We start from the raw sequence: 21,640 nt of genomic DNA, 5'->3' as shown, positions 1-21,640 counted from the left end.
GGGCAGAGCGTCGCCCCCTGGTGGGCGTGCTGGGTGGATCCCGGTCGGGCGCATGCGGGAGTCTGTCTGACTGTCTCTCCCCGTTTCCAGCTTCAGAAAAAAAAAAAAAAAGAAAAAGAAATATACAAACATATACTGAGAGGCAGGATAATGTAGTGGTTAGGAAAGTAGATTTTAGAACTGACCATCTGGGTTTGGATCCTGGCTCCACCATTTATATACTAACTGTGGGCTAGTTGCTCAATCTCTCTGTTCCTCAGTTTATTCAACCATAAAATGGGATTAATAGTAGATTTTACTGTGTAGCTACTGGTCTGGCAGGATTAAATGAGTCAATATATTGTACATAAAACCCTGGAACACAGTAAACTGTATATAAAAGTTCACCAGCATTATTACAAATCATGGGCAAGGGTGAGAGCCGCAACCAGACCCTATTTCCCAATTTTTTATTTACAGAATTGGCCAAGAGGAATGGTAGAAATAACAGTAATAATAGCAAGTAATTTTAAGTGCTTTCTGTGTACCAGGTTCCAAGTGCTAAACACTTGACATGAATTAGCTCTAATTACTAACTACGCAATAAACTGGTACTACGTTATCTTCACCCTCATTTTGTGGAGGAGAAAACTGAGCTGCAGAAAAATGAAATGACTTGCCTAGGTTCACTAGGCTATTAGGTCTGTTTCTCTCCAGGGCCTGGGCTAGGCATAGGAGCACAGGAGTCCCTAGAGGCCAGACCTCATGCCCTTTGAGAGCAGAAATGTACTGTCTTGTTACCTGGGGAATCCAGGGTCACCAGCCTACTCAAAAGACTTGGCCAAAAGAAAATTCCAGGATTCGTTTCCAGTCAGGGCCCTCTCTGGGTCCCCCTCACCCGGGCCAGCAAGCATCAGCTGGCCTTCCACCACAGCCTGGTAGCGGTGTCGCTCTTAGGGAGTGATTTAAGCCCCAAGGAAGGCAGCTTCTGGAATGTAACAGGAAGATACAGAGATTCAGGAGTCATTCCACTCCTCTACTTGCTGTGATCCTTGACACAATTTATTATCTTCATCACTGGGTTTTCTGCTCCTGATTGTCTAGGGGTTGGTAGAGCCATCATCCCTAAAAGGAAGTCAGTATGTTAATGAGTCCCATCTCTCTGTGCCAAAGGGATTGGAGGCAGAAGGAAGGACAGTGGCAAGACCCAGCTGTTTCCGGGCCTGGAGGACTTCAAGGAAGCAGAGAGGCCTATGCCGGCTGGTGGAACACATAGCAACACTGGCTTCAGACTCTGCTTGGGGATGCTCTTCTGTGATTTTCTCCACCAGCGAGAAAGCTGGGCCCTCTGCAGCTAAGAGCACCCATTCCAGAAAGTGTGGAACCTCTAAATATTTATCCTGAAAGTTGAAGGGAAAAAACAGAAGTCTGTCCTTCCGAGCACAGGGTGCCTGGGAGTGGGCAGACAGTTAAGAACACACAGGATTGTGCCTTGAGATCCAGACCATCCTGTCTGTATCAGAAGCCTGACAATTTGATGCCTAAACATGTGTGGCTAGGGAAAAGCATTTCTAATAAAATGAGAGATCAGGATAACTGTTAGTTCCCACCCTCTTTCTTCAAGACTGAATTCTTAACAAGAAATGAGAGCTTTAAAGTTTGGGTAGGTGATTTTGTTCCCTGCATTTTCTTTTTGGGAAGCAGTTAGGTAATAACCAACAAAATTCAAACCTAACTTTCGACACAGAAATTCCACCTCTACAAATTTATCGTACCGATAAACAGGTATAGAATGTTTTTATTTGTTCACAAGCATGTTTAATGCAGCATTGTTTGGGGTAGCAAAACACTACCAAAAAATTAAATATTCATTGATAGAGACTTGGTTGAATTTAACGATGGCACATCCAAGCCAGGCATAAAGTAGTTTAAAAACTTGAGGTAAATCCATATGTGAACGATACTCAAGATACATAGGTAAGCGGAAAAATCTAAACTGCTGAGCACTCCTGACAATGGCATTCCAGTTGTACTAACACAAGTGCATATGCTTGCAAAACAGAATATTTCTGCTACTATACTATTATTATATTATTATACAATCTATTATTACTCTTATTATTGCTATTATAATAGGCTACACTATATCTAAAGCTTGAGAGAAGAAAAGTAGAAAAGGGCCCATACTTTTTAGTTTATATTTCTGGCCTCTTCAAATTTTTTAAAATAAACAGTTTTAGCTAGTTTAATTAAAATAGAAGCAATAATATCAATGGGCTAAACGTTAAAAAGTAGGTTCCATGACAGCAAAGACACGGCTCTATCTGCCAGGACCTCGGCAGTAACTGCCAGGTTCTCATGCCCATGGAATGCCCACTGAGGACCAGATCCTCCTTTAATCACTTTGCAAGTACCAATTCCTTTCACCTTCCCGAATGACCACCCTGAGGTAGTCTTAGTAACATCCTTTCCTTCTCTACAAGGAAGCAGGGGCTCAGAGAGACTGATGAACTTGTCCTAGGTCAGACAGCGTGTGGTGGGACCAGGCAGTCTGGTGGGCACCAGGACCCAGGAACCTCCCCACCAGGCTGCCTCTCAATAAGTGTTTGTTGAACAAGTGGACAGATTAGAAAACTGCCAACACCTTCTAAGACTTGAGAAAAAAGTAGATTATTAAATAGCTACTATTGTACTGTTTATTCATCATCTGTTATTATGCATGAATGAAAAATAAACACTATTCAGAAAAGACAGCTGTGTTACAATGGGCAAAGCGTTGGACTTCAGTATGAAGAAAATAATTCAAATCCCTGATCTACTTAGTAGCTGAGGGAACTTGGACAAGTCACTTCACCTCTCTGAGCCTTGGTTTCCTCATCTGTAAAATGGAGATAACAGGACCTCTTGCAGTTACTGTAGGTATTAAATGTGACATCATATATGAAAGCACTAAGTGCTTGATATATGTTGGATACATGTAAAACTGGGAAAAGATGCTGAGGCTGGAATAAACTATGCTCAGAGCATCCCCAAGCAGACCCCATCTTTCTCAATCTGATGAGTTTTAAAAGTGAATTGAAAACTGATATTCATATATAATCCAAAAATCTGAGGAGGAAATCAGGGTTTTTAATTGTTCTGATCTTGCCTCTAGAATATTGATTTAGGACATTTAATACCATCTCCAAATGCCATGCTTAATTTGCATTGGATCGGAAGCCGGGCTGCTGAGCATTGGCTGTTGGTTTTAGGCAGAGACTTGGGAGGGCCTGCAGCCTACCTTCCTCCTGGCCTATGGCCAGCCCAGAGCTGGCTTCACCTGGGACTCAGGAGAACTGGCCGGCTGAGGAGGCCAAGTCTTTGATGGATTTTCACTGTTTAATTAAAGTGCAGCTGGGGCCTGAGGCTGAGCTGTACCTTTCAGAAAGATATTCATCACGGGTTGCACAACTCGTCTGTGCTGAGGCCATTTGGCCAGGGCAGAGCCAGACCTTGGCTTGGCCTCTCCCTTACTCAGGAAGCCTGCCTTTTGGAGGCCTCAGGGCTCCTCTTCAGGAGCTCATTTCTTCTAAATTCCACCTCCAGGGATATCTCAGAATCAGAATTCAAAACTGGCCAATGGCTCCCAGAGTCCCTGAAGACCCGTTTCACGAAACATTCCAGGCAGCTCAGCTGCTTCTCAGCAAACACGGTCTGTGCTCTGCGCACATCCACATCACTTCATCCACCAGCTAGGCAGCTACAGAAAGATGGTTCATTAAAGCCCAAATCACTAACCTCTTCTCTTTTATTAAAACTATAGAAAATTTCAAATATGCTCCCCAAAAGAGAGGCTAGTACCACAACCCTCCACCACGTACCCACCATCACTCTGCAACAACGAGTAGCCTGTGACCACTCTGTCCACCTACACCGCAACCCCTGCACCACAAAATTTGAAGCCAATTCTAGACATTTTATCATGTCCTCCGTAAACATTTCAGGACATATTTCAAAAAGGTAAGGACTTTTTTCTTTTTTAACATAACCACACTGCCATTCTCACAGCCTGCAATTTACCGGTGATTCCTGAATATCCTCAAACCTCTAGTGCGTGTTTACATTTCCCTGATTGTCTCATAAATGCTTTTCAGACATTGATTTGTATGAATCCAGACAAAGTTCTGGCTCAGTTGTAAACTGTACCTTTGGTGGCTTTTTTGTCTCCTCTTTCCTTCAGTGCCCACCTGGCACACTGGTTTCTTGTGAGGGTCCTCAAGACCCGGAGACTCATCTGGCTTCCATGGCGCTGGACATATAACCAAGCTCTTTGCTACCTTCCTCACCTGGAAAAAGGGACAAGAAACTCCCTATCCCCTGGGGTCATTGTGAGAATGAAGTGAAATAGAACGTGTAAAAAAGCTTACACGGTGTCCAGCACAGAGTGAACACTCAAGGAATGTCAGTTCTCATGGCTATTCTTTTCTGAAAGACAAAGCCTTTGACAAAATTCACAGGCATATTGCATCCAGGCCTCCAAATACAGTTACACGTGACAAGAAAATTGAGTAAAAACCTGTGCAACTCTCCACATTTTTCTAGACTTTAAGCCACTGTTCACCGTGAGGCAGAAGAATGTGTTAGTTAAGAGCAAATCTCTGGAGCTAGATTGCCCAGGTTCAAATCCCATGTCTTACACTTGCTAGTAAGGGCAGAACGATGCATGTATTTGTGAGCACTCATTTCCTTTCCCTCTGGGCAGACAACTAAACTATGTTCCTTGGCATCCCTTGCACATAGGCGTAGCCGCATAACTAAGTTCTGACCAGCGGTAAGCAGGCAGAGGTGATATCCATCATGGCTACGCATGGGCCATGAAAACCTTCCACTGCAGTTTTGTTCTCCATCTCATCCACCGGCTGATTGGCAAGGACTCCAAGAGATTGGATGAAGGCACAGCCTTCAGATGAAAGGGGCCTAGATTGCTAAGTGACCTGGTAGAAGGCAATTCAATCAAGAACAATGCCACCGGGTACTGTTGTAAGCAAGAAATAAACTTTTCATTGGGTTACACTTCTGAGAATTTGGGGTCTATTTGTTATAGCAGCTAGTGTTACTTAATTAACATTACCCTTGACCTTGGGCAACTTACCTGGCATCTTTGTCCTCCACTTTCCTCATCTGTAAAGGTGCAAAGATGCTAACAATCCCTATTTCACGTGCTTGTTAGGAAGATCAAATAAGTTAATATAAATAAAGCCACAGTGCCTGGCTCCTAATAGCATATAGGACAAGTGCTTTCCCTGATGTCATTAGTATCGTTTGTGTTAACTATTATTATTTGAAAAGTCATACCATATCATTAAGAATTCCTACATTTCACTTAAATGTATAAGTTTTAAATCTGTTATTGTCCTGGTATGATTTATTTTTTAACAGTTTGGGGCCAAAACTGTATTCCAGCCAAACAATTTTCAATGTAATAACAAAAGCCAATGGTATGATAAAGTTATGACAATTTGCCTACTGGAAATATTTCAGGAATACAGTCATTCTTCAGAATAAAATGCACCCCATACAAGATGCAGCATGTCTCCGGTGCTTCCAGCCAATGTTTTTAAAAATGAGAGAATGAGACTTCTTCACATGCACCTTTCTGGGTTAGCAGCCAGAGCTCTCATCATGCTAGGACTTAGGAGATGTTCACTAAACTCTATGAAATTTAAAAAAACCAATGACCAGATGATCTACAAATGACCAAAAAGCACACAGAAAGATGCTCAATATCACCAGCCATCAGAGAACCGCAAATGAAAACCACATTTCACACGCACTGGGGTGGCTTTAATCTAAAAGACAGATAATAAGTGTCGATGAGAAAGTGGAAACATTGGACCCCTCATACACTGCTGGTGGGAATGTGAAATGGGGCAGCCACCTTAGAAAACAGCCTGACAGCTCTCTGAAATGTTAAACCTACAGTTACCATATAGCCCAGCAATGCCATTCCTAGGTATCTACCCAAGAGAATGAAAACCTATGTCCACACAAAAACTTGTACATGAAAATTCAGAGCCTTGTTAGTCTCAATAGCCAAAAAGTACAAACAATCCAAATGCTGATCAACTGATTGGATAAACAAAATGTGGCATACTCATATAATGGAATATTTTTCAGTCATCAAAAGGAATGAAGTAGTGATACATGCTACAGCATAGATGAAACTTGAAAATACCATGCTAAGTAAGTGCAAGAAGCCACTTACACAAGACCACATTTTATAAAATTCCTTTTATATGAAATGTCCAGAATAGGCAAAGCTATTGAGATACAATACAGATTAGTGATTACTTGGGGGTCAAGGAATGGGGACAGAAGGCAGAATGACTGCTAATGGGTATAGGGTTTCCTTTTGGAGTGATAAAAATGTTCTAAAACTGGCTGTGTCGGTGGTTGTGCAACTGAGAATATACAATACTTTAAAAAAATCTTTGAATTATATTGTTGAAATGCATGAACTGTATCTCGATGAAGTTACAATATTAAAAAAAAAAAGTGCACACTCCTCTATACAAATCAGACGTTTCCTGTGGAATTGAGCTTTCATCAGAAACCAGAGCATGTTCCCACCTCATCAGAAGCCTTTGGGAACAATGTGCCCTGTGTTAAAACTCAGGTTCATCTCTGTGTGCCAGTGACAATGCCATGACACACCCACGCTAATGAGTCTGAAGCTCAGGAGAGAGGTCATGGCTGGAAGTGTACCTTGGGGTTAGCAGCACATCCAAATAAGGGAAACCGTCATCCACACTCCAATGGATCTGGCAACCCACTGGTACCCATCCTGCACGAACACCACTGTCTGACACCAGAGGTACAAGCGAGGTTGTGTGCTCCCCCACCCCCCAGACAAGGAGCAGAAGCTAAACCATGAATCACACTTCCCAGAATCGGTAATACTAAAAGGGCTAGATAACTAGGAGCCCAAATTACTGAAATTGATTTTATATCATTTGAAAAGCTGACATTTAGGCCCTACAAACTGAATGACAATTGCTATCTAACTAATTCATGGTCCTGGACTCCGGTTTCCCACCTGCTCTAACACCAATTTAAGCAATTCTGAACTTTGATCTCCACGGCAGAATGTCTCTCATTTATTGAAGTGTCAAGTCCCAATTGTGCTAATATCCACCTCTGGCAGGGCCATTATAAGGTGTGAAATCTGGGTGCCCATCACCCCGGCCATGTTCAGCACAGTGACAATCAGAATGAACAGATCAATCTGCCTCTCCATAGTCATCATGGGAGCCTTGTAATTTACCATAATGACAGGAATGGAGGAGAAGCAGGGGAAGGGATTGTTCGTTCCCCAGGCGCTTGAGACGCTGGAGGGGCTACTGAGCCCCCCAAGAGAGGCCTCAGCCAAGAGGCAGTTGCTCTTCCTTGCAAGGGAATTGTATGCTGAGTTGCTTTAAATGGAATTATGTTAGTCTCCTTCTGTGTTCTGCAAACAGCATTAACAGTTTTCTGCTGCCCCTGCTTCTCTCAGCTGTCATGATTAAGTACCTGCCCTCCGCAGGTCTGTCCCACCAGGCTGGGAGCCAGGGAGAGCTTAGCCTCAAGGTAAACAGGAAAACCCCTCCCCACTGAGAAGGAAGTTTATTTCCAAGCCTGGAGTGTCAGGGGATGAGGTGAGAGAGGCAAGACCTAGGTTCCCATGTGAGTTCTGGCAGCCTACTCACCTACGTCCCTTCTGTGGGGCCCGCGAAGCCCGAGTCCACCCCAATACTGTAACCTGTCACTGCCCCTCGCCTGCTCAGCTAGAACCCTGAGATGCCTGCTAAGTTTTGCCAGCTTTTGTCCCCAGGGTTCTAAATCTGAGACCCCACCCTGGGCTCAGATGAGCCTCCCTGATTCAGGGCCTAGGCACACGACAAGATGCCAAGAATCTCTGCACCCTGCCACCTCAGTGTCCACCTCAACTGACCCAGAGGCCCTGCCCCTAAACTGGTCAGACCTTCCAGACTCACTGCGCCTCCCCACAGGGGTTCCCAGCTGCCCCACAGTCACAGCCACGTGGGCCAAAACAAAGTGCTTTAGGAACAAAAGCTGCTTTAGGACAAAAGCTGTTTTAGGAGCGATTGTTTGGAATTAATAACTCAATGTAACACTGCGAATGGCAGATTAATTAGTCAATCCATGAATGCACCTTGGAAATCAACAAGTGCAAAGCCTGCCCCTTGGTGTCACTGGGCACCTTGCCACCCGGACTTGTATCACTAAGGGAGCAGAACAGGCTGGTAGCCTTGCCCCTCTGCAGTCCATCACCATTCTCACCCAGGAGGTCTGCGGATTTCATGAAGAACATCATTTATGTCAGGCTGTGCTCGTCACAGAGGAGACAAGGGGAGTTGCCTCTAGATTCTAAAGGAGATAATGGAATGAGCGAAGGGAGTGTGTGTGATTCAGCGATGAAATAAATGCCTTCAACACATCTCTCCCAGGGAGAGTGACTGCCTCCATGGGTGACTCCCCAGAAATATTCCCTGGGGTGCTGGGTGTGATAATTACTTGCAAAAAACGGGCTCAGATCCATTCTCAGGAGATGAAATAAGACACCTGACTACTGACTCCTAATGCAGGTTGAGAAAATTAAGCCTCTGAGGCATCAGCCCAGCCCACTCAGTTAAAATCCAACTGAAACAGAAGGCTCCCAAATCCTGCTCTTTCTCATGTCAGCCTGGGGATTCTTCCTTTGGCTTCAAGAGCCTTTTCTCCTCTGCGTCCCTCAACACTATGAACCTAAGTTTGTCAACCATAGCGCTTAGCCCACTGTCTTGCGGGTCCCTCCCATTTGCCTGTCGTTACCAAGTTGTGGGGCAAGTCCAAGAATTCAGAAGTTGGGAGGTGGGAAGAAAGGAAGAAGGGGCTTCTTGACCAAACCTCCACTAGGTCCTGGTCCAGCAAGACAGGGGTGGTGACTGTGACTCCCAGGGGAGCTTCAAGAATGACTATTCCAAGGTGGCCACACCTCAGATTCTGTTATAAGGAAGAGCGGGCACTGGGTGTGATACATGAGACTGTATATGAATAGAAGGATGGCCATAAGATAATGCTCTGCAATAAAGACCTGCCTGTACTAGAGCTTACTTTGAAAACATTACTGGCCAGAATGGAAATCAGCATTCTTCTGAGGCCTCACCCTCCCCACCCCACCCCACCCAAACCCACCCCTTAGGTAACTAACTGGTCCTGCCAGCCAAGAGCAAACAGATACTTTCAGCCTAACAATGTTGGTTTTATTTTCAAACAACCTACCAGGAAGACCACCCAGATCCAAAGCACTAATTTCCCCCCAATTATCAATTATAAACTATTGACAGTAAGCAAGCAACTATCAGCCTTTGACCCTGCAATTGCATTTCTGGGGCTCCATGCAAAGGAAGTTATTCTGAATTTAAAAAAATAAAAGCTTTAGGTAAATTTATTTCTAGAAGAAAAAAAATGGCCCAAAAGAAATGTTTAAACAATTGGATACTCACTCAATGGAATATTATGCACCTATAAAAGCCTATTTGATAAGGTTTGTAATAACTTGAAAACTTTTTAGCTTATAATAATAAATAATGATACAGAATATTTAGCTCACAATTATAAAAAAGAAAGAAGTTATAATAAAGAAAAAATTTATATTAATAAATCAAATTTTTAATAGTAATTATCTTTGGGAGTCGGTACTTTGCAAGATTGTTTTCTCTTTTTGCCTTTGGGAGTCGGTACTTTGCAAAATTGTTTTCAATTTTCCCACAAATCTCATAAGCAAGAGCTAGTTTTATAATGGGGAAAAATTTTTCATTAAAAAAAAAATGAGATGCTAAGTAAGGTGGTTTATTCTTCTCTCCCCAGGAGAGGGTGCAGCAGCTCAGAATACTTCTGATTAAGCTCGCGGCTCCCCCCCCCCCCCCTCCCCCCGCCTAATGTTTCCCCAGTGCTGGTTCTAAGGCAAGACAGTGACTAATCACCAAGTTTGGCTTTTCTAAGACTGGCAGGCTGATACGTTCCAAGCAAATAGAATTATCACTTAGTAAGTGCTACAAGAACCAAGTTTTAGGTGAGCCCTATAGCGACCCACACCATGCCAACTTTTGTCACAGGTCTGAACTGAGGAAGCAGCTGCAATGACAGAGCAAGGCAAGCTCGATGAAGCTGTGGCACAGGCCGTTTCCCAGGAAGTGAGGGGCGTTGCAGTGAGAGCTCTCCGCTGAGGAGCAATGATAGTGACCTTGCTCCATCTGACTTTCAGATCTCCTTCACTGTGTAGGTAGTGGGGCGTGGGCTGGAGAGAGTTTCAGTCTGCACATTTCTCTCATCTCCCCCGAACCTTGCAATTTCATCTCAGTCCTTCTTCATTTAAGCATTCTAACATGAATACGTGCAATGCCATTTCTGCAAAGCACGCATTTCTGGATGAAAAGAACACTGGCCTCGACACTCAACCTCCTCACCAGGCCTGACCAGCAGCCCTCCATGGAGGCTCACTGCCGCCCCAGCACAGTCAGATTCTAGGACCCAAACCTCTGGCCTCGAGGGCCTGTGTGTGTCTGTCAAACAACAGGGCTCAGTGAAAATGTCTTCTCCCAGAGGGTAAAGTGATCTCTGGGCAAGGGAGGAGGCAGTTGTATAAAAGAAACACATACAGACACACATACACACATCTAACAGTTGAGCCTTGATGGAATCAAGGGACGAAAAACATCATCTAAGGTTAGAACACAATTTGAAATAATCTAGACACTCCCTCAGTAGTAAGAAAATGCCCACTGATGATTATCAAGCAGTTAGTTTAGAACCATTTTAGCCTTGGCTGGCAGTTCAGTAGGGTTTAAGCGTAGACTCAACAAATTGATGTTTCTCTCTCTCACTCTCTTCCTCTCTCCTCTAAATATCCATAGGTAAATAAAATAATTTTAAAAAAAACAAAAACATTGTGAGGGCACCTGGTAAAACCCTGGTGCTGAGCTGGCACCCGGGACACCAGTGTGTGAGCTGCACACACCGCCCCCCCACCGCCCCCCCCCCCCCCCCCCCCCCCCCCCCCGGCTCCTGCAGAAAACGAAAGGGAAGGGTGCGGGTGGGGACGGGTGGGGACGGAGCCAGACGGGCTTCTTTGTCCTCGGGTCTCTGGGCGTCAGGCCAAGCCCTATTTGGATTTCTTACTGATTTCAGGCTACAGAACATATTGAAAATTTAACAGGATGTTTACAACTTTTTAAAGTCTTCTAATTTCTTAATTTCATTTTGAAAAGTCTCTTGGTCTTGAAATTGTTGTAGAGCTTTCTGCAATGTGCTTTTTTTCCCCCCCTGACCGTGAGGAGAGATTTTTGATGCTGACAAATGTTTACACGAGGAGCTCAACCCTTCCCCTGTACTAATGGCTAAAACATAATTACAAACTGCACTTGTTAACCAAATAGAGATATTCCATGAGACAAGGAGACCGACTCCTAATATGGAGGTGTCCTTGGGCCGCAGCCCACTTATCCCGGTTTCCATCTCCTGCTCCCGACATGGAGGTGCCTTCATTAGTGGAGGAAAGAAAGAGGTCTTTGTGATGATGTCACTCCCAGACCACCCTACACAGACAATAAAACGGAATTTGAGAGAAGCCTGGCAAAACGAGAGTGTAGGAATCATAGAACACCAGAGTGGCAAGGGCCCTAAGAGGTTATACAGCCTAGTCCACGAGGTCAGAAATGGGCCGAGGGGCCAGTCCTGTGGTGGCGCAGTGGACCTGGAATGCTGAGGTTGCAGGTTGGAAACTCCGGGCTTGCCCAGTCAAGGCACACACAACGAGCAATGAGTTGATGCTTCACTCTCCTCCCCCCTGCCTTTCTCTCTCTCCTCTCTCTAAAAGAAATGGTCAAAGGGGAAGAGACTTGTCTAAGGTTATACAACCAGTTAGTGGTGGGCTATTTTCACTAAGGTAAATATGGGGAAACTCATTCCATAGAATTTCCAATATTGCTATGTGTTAAATATTACAGGAGGCAGGAGGGCTATGGGGGGAGAGACTTCACCACAGTGTGAGACACACACACACAAATGGCTGCAATACAATGTGTCTAATGCTACCACAGATACATGGACAAGGTAGGTGGGGCCACAGAGAAGGAAGCATCCTGGTCCTCCTTGGAGAGCTATAGATGGCATCAAGCAGAAGGGGATATCTCAGTTGGGTCGTATTGACCAAATAGGAGTTTGGTGTATAGAGAAGGAAAGACATTCCATTCATTCCAGAAATATAGAACAGCAGGTGTAAAGTTTAATACCTTGAAAAACATGATGCATTTGGAGAATGAAAAGTGGTTTGATGTGGTTAAAATGGAGGTTTGTTGGAAGGGAAATAAAAGAGATTAGACTAATGAGTGAAGGTCTTGAAAGCCTTGCTAAGAAGTCTGCCCTGGGAGATACTATCTTTGTGTTAAAACAAAAACCAACCCCCTGCCCCAACATATTGGCAAAAGAATGAAAGATGGACTGAACCAGAAAGGGCCAGAGATAGGGAGACTAGTAGGTGGATATTTCAGGTAGAAAATAAAGACAGTAAATTTTTTTAAAACATACAATCTCAAAGAGGACAAAGAGCACCGATGAGGCCTGAATTAAGGCGGTGATGCTTAGAAGGCAGCATTAGCAAGTTCTATGAGATGACTGGGTGTGAGGAAGAACGGGAGCAGGGGTGGACAAACTACTGGCCATGGGCTTTACCTTTTTTTTTTTTTTTTCATGGGCTTTACCTTTTTAAGTAGCTGGAAAAAATAAAGAACAAGAATCTTTTAGGACACGTAAAAATGATCTGAAATTTAAATTTCAGTGTCCATACTGCATTTATTGGAATGCAACCATGCTTGTTCATTTACCTATTGTCCATGAAAATGTGAGCAGAGCTGAGTAGAGGCTAGAGGGTCAGCCAAGTCTTTTTTCCTCCTTCTTATTGAATTTATTGGGGTGACACTGGTTAACAAAATGATACAGGTTTCAGGTGCATAATTCTACAACACATCATCTATACACTGTATTGTGTGTTCACCATCCCAAGTCAAGTAAAGTCTTTTTATTTATTATTATTATTATCATTTTTGTGTGTGTGTGTGTGGCAGAGACAGAGAGAGAGAGTCAGAGAGAGGGACAGACAGGGAGGGAGGGAGATGAGAAACATCAATTCTTCGTTGTGGTTCCTTAGTTGTTCATTGATTGCTTTCTCATATGTGCCTTGACCAGGGGGCTATAGCAGACCGAGTGACCCCTTGCTCGAGCCAGTGACCTTGGGTCCAAGCTGATGAGCTTTGCTCAAACCAGATGAGCCCGCGCTCAAGCTGGTGACCTTGGGGTCTCGAACCTGGGTCCTCCACATTCCAGCCCGACGCTCTATCCACTGTGCCACCACCTGGTCAGGCTCAAGTAAAGTCTTAAATACCCATTTAGTATCTGCCCTTTAAGAAAAACTCACTGACCTCTGAAGCAGAGGGTGACCACAGCATTTCCACCTTAGGCAGCTGGTGAAAGTGGAGGAGTCGAGGCAGATTTGGGCAAGTGGGGCAAATAAGTCTATCCAGGGCATGTTGAGCTTGAGGATCCTGTGACACACCCGGGAGACGGCGGAAAGTTATGGAGCGGGACTATATGCGAAGATCTGGATTTGAGAACTATCAATGGGTAGATGGTCACTGAAGCTATGACAGCAGAGGAGATAGATACACAGGGGAAAAGGAAACAGCAAAACAGGTGAAGTCAGAACCCCAGGGAATGCTACAGAGGGGCAAACAGGTAAGAAAAGCCAGAGAAGGCCCTGGCCAGTTGGCTCAGTGGTAGAGCGTCAGCCTGGCGTGTAGAAGTCCCAGGTTCGATTCCTGGCCAGGGCACACAGGAGAGGCACCCATCTGCTTCTCCACCCTTCCCCCTCTCCTTCCTCTCTGTCTCTCTCTTCCCCTCCCGCAGCGAGGCTTCATTGGAGCAGGGATGGCCCAGGTGCTGGGGATGGCTCCTTGGCCTCTGCCCCAGGCGCTAGAGTGGCTCTGGTTGCAACAGAGCGACGCCCCGGCAGAGCGTCGCCCCCTGGTGGGTGTGCCGGGTGGATCCCGGTCGGGCGCATGCGGGAGTCTGTCTGACTGTCTCTCCCCGTTTCCAGCTTCAGGAAAAAAAAAATCCAGAGAAGAAATCTGAAAAAGAGTTGTGGGAGCCTAGCCTATGGTGGCGCAGTGGATGGAGCATCAACCTGGAACACTGAGGTTGTCAGTTCAAAACCCTGGGCTTGCCTGGTCAAGGCACATACAGGAAGCAAACAGTAAACAACGAAAGTCAAGCAACTACGATCTCACTCCCTCTTTCTCTCAAATCAATACATTTTTTTAAAAACTTTTTAAAAAAAGAGTCATGGCAGACACAGGGAGCAAATTCAGTGCGGATTAAGATCGAGGGAGAAGATAATTTTAAGAAAAAGACAAAATTGAATCATGTCAAATGCCACCAAGAGCTCAAGTGGAATCAGGATTGGAAAGGAGAGGGTGGCTTTGGAGACCTTGGTCAGTGAGGCGTGAATAGTGGGGACAAACTGGACTCTCCAGGTGGCTTCCACGACTCCACACTCCCTGTTTTTCTCCTCTCACATACTTTCCAGCCTCCTTTTCGCTGGTCCCTTCTCATCTCCCAGCTTCTAAGTGGTGAAAGCCGTTGGACCTGTTCTACTTTTCATCCACACTCCTATCCTTGATGATCCCATTGAGTCTCAAGGGTTTAAATACATCTACACACTGCTGTATCCCAACCCAGACCTCTTCCCTGAACTAGACTCCTGGAACCAACTGCGAGCACACCGCCACCAGGAAGTCCAGTGGGGACGTCTAACTAAACAGTGCCAAAACTGGGCTCCCGCTCTTTAGCCCCAGACCAGCTCTTCTGCAGAATTCTCCATCACAGGTAAAATCAGTTCCATCTTTCTTGCTGTTCAAAGCAAAATTAGGACTCATCTTGATTCTACTCTCTCATCTTCCATCCAATCTTTCAGTAAATCCTATCTGCTGTATCTTCCAACTAGATCCAGAATTCTATGCTTAACCCCCTCAACAGCTACCACTCAGCTCGAGGCCACCGCTGTTTCTCATCTGTGTCATCACAGCAGCCTCCTAACTCACCTCCCTGCTTCAACCCCGGTCCCCTCAGTCACTTAACATTATCAGAGTGACCCTGTTAAAACAGAAGGACAATCATATTATTTCTTTATGCAAAACCCTCCAAAACATGCCCATTTCACTCTGACTAAAGGCCCTCGTCTTACAATGGCCTCCAGGGTCCTACACAACCTGCCCCACCCTAATTGTTCCTGAGACCATACCACCTTCCACAGTTGTGTTCACTCTCTCCTCTAGTGAGAGGGACCTCCTTGCTGGTCCTCAACACACCAGGTCCACTCCTGCCCCAGGGCCTTTGAATTTGTAAGTCCCTCTGTCTCCAAGGTATACCTATGGCTCTCTTATCACTTCCTTCAGGTCTTTACTCACATAAAACCTTCTTTGTGAGGTCTTCTCTAACCATCCTATTTCAAACTGCCTACCAGCCCTCATCCCACACCACTCCACTTTCCTTTTTCCTTCATTATTTCACTCTTATAGCACTATCACCACTCACATAAAATGCACATATTTTACAAATCCATCTCTTTAGTACCTGTCTCCCCTACTAGAAGGTAAGCTCCATGAGGGCAGGGATCTTTGTATGTTTTTTTCCTTGCCACTTCCCAGCATCTAGCACAGTACCTGGCATATGCTAGGCACTCAAATAACTGCTGATAGAATGGGTATAGTGGGTCACGGAGTGACTAGGAGATACAAAAGGGGAAGTCAGTACATACAACTCTTTCAAGATCTCTGATGAATAGCAGGATATTTTTTTCAAATGGAAAAGACTCAAGCATATTTACAGAATGTTAGGGGAACAGGCAGTATGAAAGGGCTGAGGATATGAGAAAAAGGTATCTGGCTATGCCAAGTCTGGGAGAAAGGGGAACTGAAAGGTCAATGAGTAAGTGGAGAAGGAACTTCCATGGAAGGGACTAGGGCAGGAAGGGAGCGAGAAAGAAGATGTGTGGGCGTATGTGTGGGTATGTGTGGAGGGGTGAACTAAAGGTAAATTGAATAAGCTAATACCTGGTATTCAGTTTTCTGTCCCAAGGTCTGGGGAAGAGCTTGAGTGGTGAGGGTCTAAGAAGGTCCTTTGGAAAATGAGAATGCAAGCTGATTAGAAGAAAAGAACAGCTCAGCCATGCTGAGGGTTCTGCTCACTCTGGAAACCATAAATACATTGCAGAGTTTTGGGATTTCCCCGTTATACTGGACAACCAACTAGAACCAGAGTGATAAGCCCTAGGATTATTATAAGAATTGTAAAGTAAAGCACTCATTAAACAGTTTAGACAACAGACAATGTAAAACTCTAAGGATAATAAATAAATGGGTAAAGGATAGGAATAACCATTGCTGCTGACCTAATTAAGGGCACCTGTAGCTGGCAGGCACCTCTCAAGATGCGTTCCTGGAAAGAGCAAGTCTTGAGGAAGAAAAATGAAATGTAGCCCTTTGGCAAGTGGGCTCTGAAAGGCTAGTCTAAGAACCTACACAGGAGGACACACATGGCATAAGGAGGGATGGGAAACTCCAAAGAGAATATCTACAGAAAAAAACAAAAGCCTTTTAGCTATAACTCACTAGACAAGGCCCAGATATTTTTAAATGCTAAATTGTGACATTTCAGGCTTTGGCCTGTTGGCTTAGTGGTAGAGCATTGGCCCAGCATGTGGAAGTCCCAGGTTCAATTCCTGGTCCTGGTCAGGGAACACAGGAGAAGGGACCATCTGTTTCTCCACCCCCGCCTCTCTTCTCTCATGGCCATGGTTCCAATGGTTTGAGCAAGTTGGCCCTGGGCGCTGAGGATGGCTCCATGGCCTCACCTCAGGTACTAAAATAACTCGGTTGCCAAGCAATAGAACAGCAGCCCCAGATGGGTAGAGCTTTGCTCAGTAGGGGGCTTGCCAGGTAGATTCCAGTCAGGGTGCATATAAGAGTCTGTCTCTGCCTCCCTGCCTCTCACTTAATAAAAAATAAATAAAAGGAAATGTGACATTTCAGAAACTGAATGCTCTGACTTGCAAGGAAAGATTCCTAATTTCCAAAGTGCTTACATGGGCTTCATATAATCATGGGCTACTAGGCTATTTGCAGAACCTGTAGAATCTTCTGCCATCCATAATGAAAAGACTATTTCAATAGTCTTGAACCCAGTAGGAAGCCAGCAGAGCAAGGAATTCTTGGTGATGTAGGGGTCAGCTCCCTTAAGGCACAGAGCAGGCAGTGCAGAAAACATAGTGAGCAGCTGTGTGAAACTGAGCTGTCAGTTTTAATAGCTACTATTATTTGTGCCATTTATACATATTACCTCATGCAATCTCACAACCTCCATGTAAGGAAGGAATTTTCACACTTTATAGATAAACAAAACAAAGGCTTCAAGGGATTAAGGAATTTGTCCTAAATCACAGCAATAAATAAGGAGCCAGATAAGAAATGAAACCCAAAAGTGTCTAGTCCCAAAGACCATGCTTTTTATTTTTAGCACGTGCATGCAAGAAAGAGAAAAAGAGAGAGAAAGGGAGAGAGAAGCATCAATTCTTCATTGCAGCACTTCAGTTGTCATTGATAGCTTTCTCATGTGCACCTTGACCTGGGGGCTCTAGCTGAGCCAGAGACCCCTTGCTCAAGCCAGCAACCATGGGGTCATGTCTATGATCCCGCGCTCAAGTTGGCAACATCAGGGTTTCAAACTTGGGTCCTCAGCAAACCAGGCCGATGCTCTATCCACTGTGCCACCACCTGGTCAGGTCCAAAATCCATGCTTTTAACCTCTATTATCTACTACCTCTCTAATGCTTTTTTCTTTTTCTTATGAAAACACTGGAATGATGACCAGCTTAATGTATTCCTATGAGACTTTAGTTATCCTATAACGTAGCTAGTAAGTATTCTTAGAAGACATATTTTTATATAAAATTATTGACCTAAATATCTAATGAACATGAATTATGTCCTTCCAAGCTTTGTATCCTACAGTGGGACATAACAGGTATCAAATGAATGAATGGTAGTTCTTGGGCCAGGAGAATTCTATGTCAAAACATTGAAACAATTTGTGGATAGACCAACATCAGTAATCTTGAGGAATCATGAAGAATAGGAGGTTCCCGAACACTAGAGGTAAAGTGGAAGAAGGCAATTTCTGCAAAGCACAGAGCTGAGAGATTATGCATGATCCTGAGCAAGATCTAACCTGATTGTTACTGAAATGATGGCTAGTGGGCCCCTGGGAAGGTAAAGCGCCGATCACTGAGACCCAGCACTTGCTTACCAAGAGCAGTCATTTCAGACCCACCCCACTGCCTTCTTTGACGGGCCTCATGGTGAAGTGCAACTGCGAGCAGCTGGAGCTGGTGATGGCTGGCCCCTTTAAGAGAAGCACATGCTCTTCAACTTACTCATTTACATGCCCTGAATGATCTAATAGACTGAAACAGAATCAGGATTTAACAGTTAAGTATAACAAGGATTAAAAAAAGATCTTGCACTTGATTTCAAAAACACAATTGAGTAAATCTGAGAGAGGGAAGGGAATGATTTAGGAGCAACAAACATAAAAATAATCATACAACTGGCCTGACCAGGTGGTGGCACAGTGGATATAGCATCAGACTGGAATGCAGAAGACTCAGGTTCGAGTCCCCAAGGTTGCAAGCTTGAGCGTGGGCTCATCTGGTTTGAGCAAGGCTCACCAGCTTGAGCCCAAGATCGCCAGCTCAAGCAAGGGGTCACTCGGTCTTTTGTAGCCTCCCGGCCAAGGCACATATGAGAAAGTAATCAATAAACAACTAAGGTGCTGCAAGGAAGAATGGATGCTTCTCATCTCTCTCCCTTCCTGCTGCCTGTCTGTCTCTGTTCCTCTCTCTGACTCTGTCACACACACACACACACACACACACACACACACACACAATCAGCTGATAATAAGCTCTGTGAGATAACAGTTGTGATGTAGCCGGTACAATAAAGAAAAGCAGCTTTGGCTGCATTAATAGAACATGGTGTCTATGCTAGAACAAGGAGGGGGACAGCCGTGTTCTAGCCAGGGCTGGCTGCACTGGACTGCTAATGTACTATGTTGACTCTGGGCAGCTCGCTTTGGGAGGGTCTGCTGGTTATTCTCCATTGCCCCCGCCACTATGATCTATACTCTGCACTGCTCTGTGCCCTGAGGGAGCTGACCCCAACATCACCCAGAATCCCTTGCCCTGGTGACTTCCCACTGGGTCCAGCCAACTGAAAGTACCAGAGAGAGAGATTCAGGGCAAAAAGAGAGAGAACATGCAGAGTCTCCCGTGTGCTGTGTCTTTCTGCTCCATCTGTCTCCACATTTTGGACAGTGGTTCTGTCCCTCTATAGCTGCGGTTCCTGTCAGGCAGCCCCTTTCAGAACACCAGCTCTCAGTGGGTTCTAGTTTGCTTCCCTTGTCCTGTTGGGTATAAGGATAGTCACAACTTCCCCCTGTCTTCTGCTAGCCTCTAGGTTCCTGATTATCCCTCTGGGTTCCATTAACTCTGCCCAAACCTCTGTGAACAGTTCCTTCCCTAAATTATTTTCAAAATCCCAACTAAGTTGAAAAAAAAAGCAAGAAAAAACCCCAACTAATTCGACCCTCTGTTTTGTTTCCTGCAGGGACCCTGAGTGAAGCTGAAGGGAAAGAATGGCAGTGAGCTATAAAATCATGTCTGTGAGGACCACCTATAGGAACAGAAAATGCATGGCTTGCTGAGAAAGACTGCAGGAAACAGGCTAGTCCACCTGAAAAAAAAAGGGCCACCATCAAACTCATTCTTCTGGCTCCACGAATAGAACAGTAGTAGATACAGAGAGACCAAGCTTTTACTTTTCCAGTGAAATAAACTTTTCTAGAGTTGGTGAAGGTTGAGGAGAGTTCTTCTGGTAGGTTATGAGCCTCAGGAATTCTGGCTTGCCCAGTCTTGAACAAAAGAGCCCACACCAATAGTGCTGTAGGAAAATGAAGGGTAGTCTGGAAAAGGGTTTTCCAAGTCAGGGTTTCATGATTTGCTACCAACTGCACACTACTCAATGGTTTACCAAAATAATCAAATTGGGAAAAACATGTTTGGGGATGTGTTTTGCTGCTTCTCACTTCAGGATGAAGAATGGAAGTCTAGTCCTTTGTGTCGATGTAATTCTCAACAATAAAGTTCTTTTTTACACTTTAAGGTAACTTGGGAACATGAAACTTATTTTACATCTCAGTATCACAGCCCTCAAAAGGGTTATTCCCAAACCACTGAGCAGGCTACGGAAAAAAATGTTAACCAAGCAACTTCTATCTACGCATCTATCACTAGCTTCTTCAGAACTGTCACCTCATTTTCCAAACCCAAAACCAGTTTGTGAAATATGTCCATGAGACAAAATATTTTACAGGCAAGTTGTCCTGGGGGAAAAAAAATAAGCCCTTCAATTCAGCGCGGTGGGGAGTGGGGGGAGGAAAGGAAATGGTTTTTGCAAAAGCTCTCAACTCCTGAGTTCACAGAAGGGTCACAGCCATGATGCTAAGTGTGTGCGGCTCATCCTTGGGTTTAAGCTTGTGTTCGAGTTTATCATTACAGGGCGGGACAGTTAGGAAAACCAGGTTTTCACTCATTCATTCAACAAACATCTGATGTTGAGCTACGCATTAACAGAGCCCCACTGGGCCGTGAGGATGGACAAGCTCCAAAGAGGCCAGGCTGCATTCTGGACTTCAGCAGCTCTAGAAACGACCTGATTTCAAAGACTAACAAAAAGCAAACAGTGAGAGTGAAGGCGCCCAGAAAAGTTTCAGCAGAAACTTGGAAAATGCCAGCTTTTGGACGCGCAGAGGGCGGGGACTTGGGGCCTACAGGAGGACGCCGCCTCCACCTAGCTGGCAGGCCGGCTGTCCTGGGCCCTCGGGTCACGCGTCCTCGGTCCCCGGCCCAGAGCGGCCGATGCCAGGTCCCAAGCTCGGGCTGCTCCGCCCCGGCGCCGCCAGGCCCTGGAGAGCGGCGCGCGTGCGACCACCAGCAGGGCGATGGCGAAGGCCGGCCAGGCGCGCCTGGCCCCGCCACGACGTTCCCGGGAAGCGCGCGCACGCGTCGCCGCGCCCCCTTCTTGGCCGGGCACCCGCGGCGCGCCCCCACCCGGCCGGAGCCCCGGCCCCACGACCCCGTCCCCTGCCGTTCGTGCGGCCGGGCCACACTCACCCTCTTTGGCTTTCTTCCTCCGGGCCAGAGTCCCTCCGAGTTTCCCCAAGAAGGAGTCATCTTTCTTCCGGGACGGGGGCGACTTGGGAGTAGGGGATTTGGGGACAGAGGGCGACTTTTGCGGAGAAGTGGCCATGGCGGTGGAGCGGGCAGCCGCGGACCGGTGGGGACGCGGAGCTGGCTCTGGGCGGGCGCGGCGGGACTGAGGCTGCGGCTTTCCAAACGGAAGCGGAATTATTCCAAGCATTTAAGGCAGCTCACGCTCGCCTTTCCCTTCCCTCTCTCCCTCCCTCGCGCCGC

The 21,640-nt window shown here is 45.6% G+C and overlaps 1 protein-coding gene across 1 annotated transcript in view; it reads right to left on the bottom strand.

The window, feature by feature from the left end:
- Positions 1-21,640, bottom strand: part of PARVA (parvin alpha) — a 185,486-nt gene extending 163,846 nt beyond the window's left edge. The window contains exon 1 of the mRNA XM_066250992.1: positions 21,341-21,640. Within this exon, the coding sequence (XP_066107089.1) occupies positions 21,341-21,587 (247 nt within the window). The 5' untranslated portion in view covers positions 21,588-21,640. The remainder of the gene's footprint in view (positions 1-21,340) is intronic.

Source organism: Saccopteryx bilineata, chromosome 1, assembly GCF_036850765.1.
Source record: "Saccopteryx bilineata isolate mSacBil1 chromosome 1, mSacBil1_pri_phased_curated, whole genome shotgun sequence".
Lineage (NCBI taxonomy): Eukaryota > Metazoa > Chordata > Mammalia > Chiroptera > Emballonuridae > Saccopteryx > Saccopteryx bilineata.
This window is presented reverse-complemented; position numbering and strand designations above follow the sequence as displayed.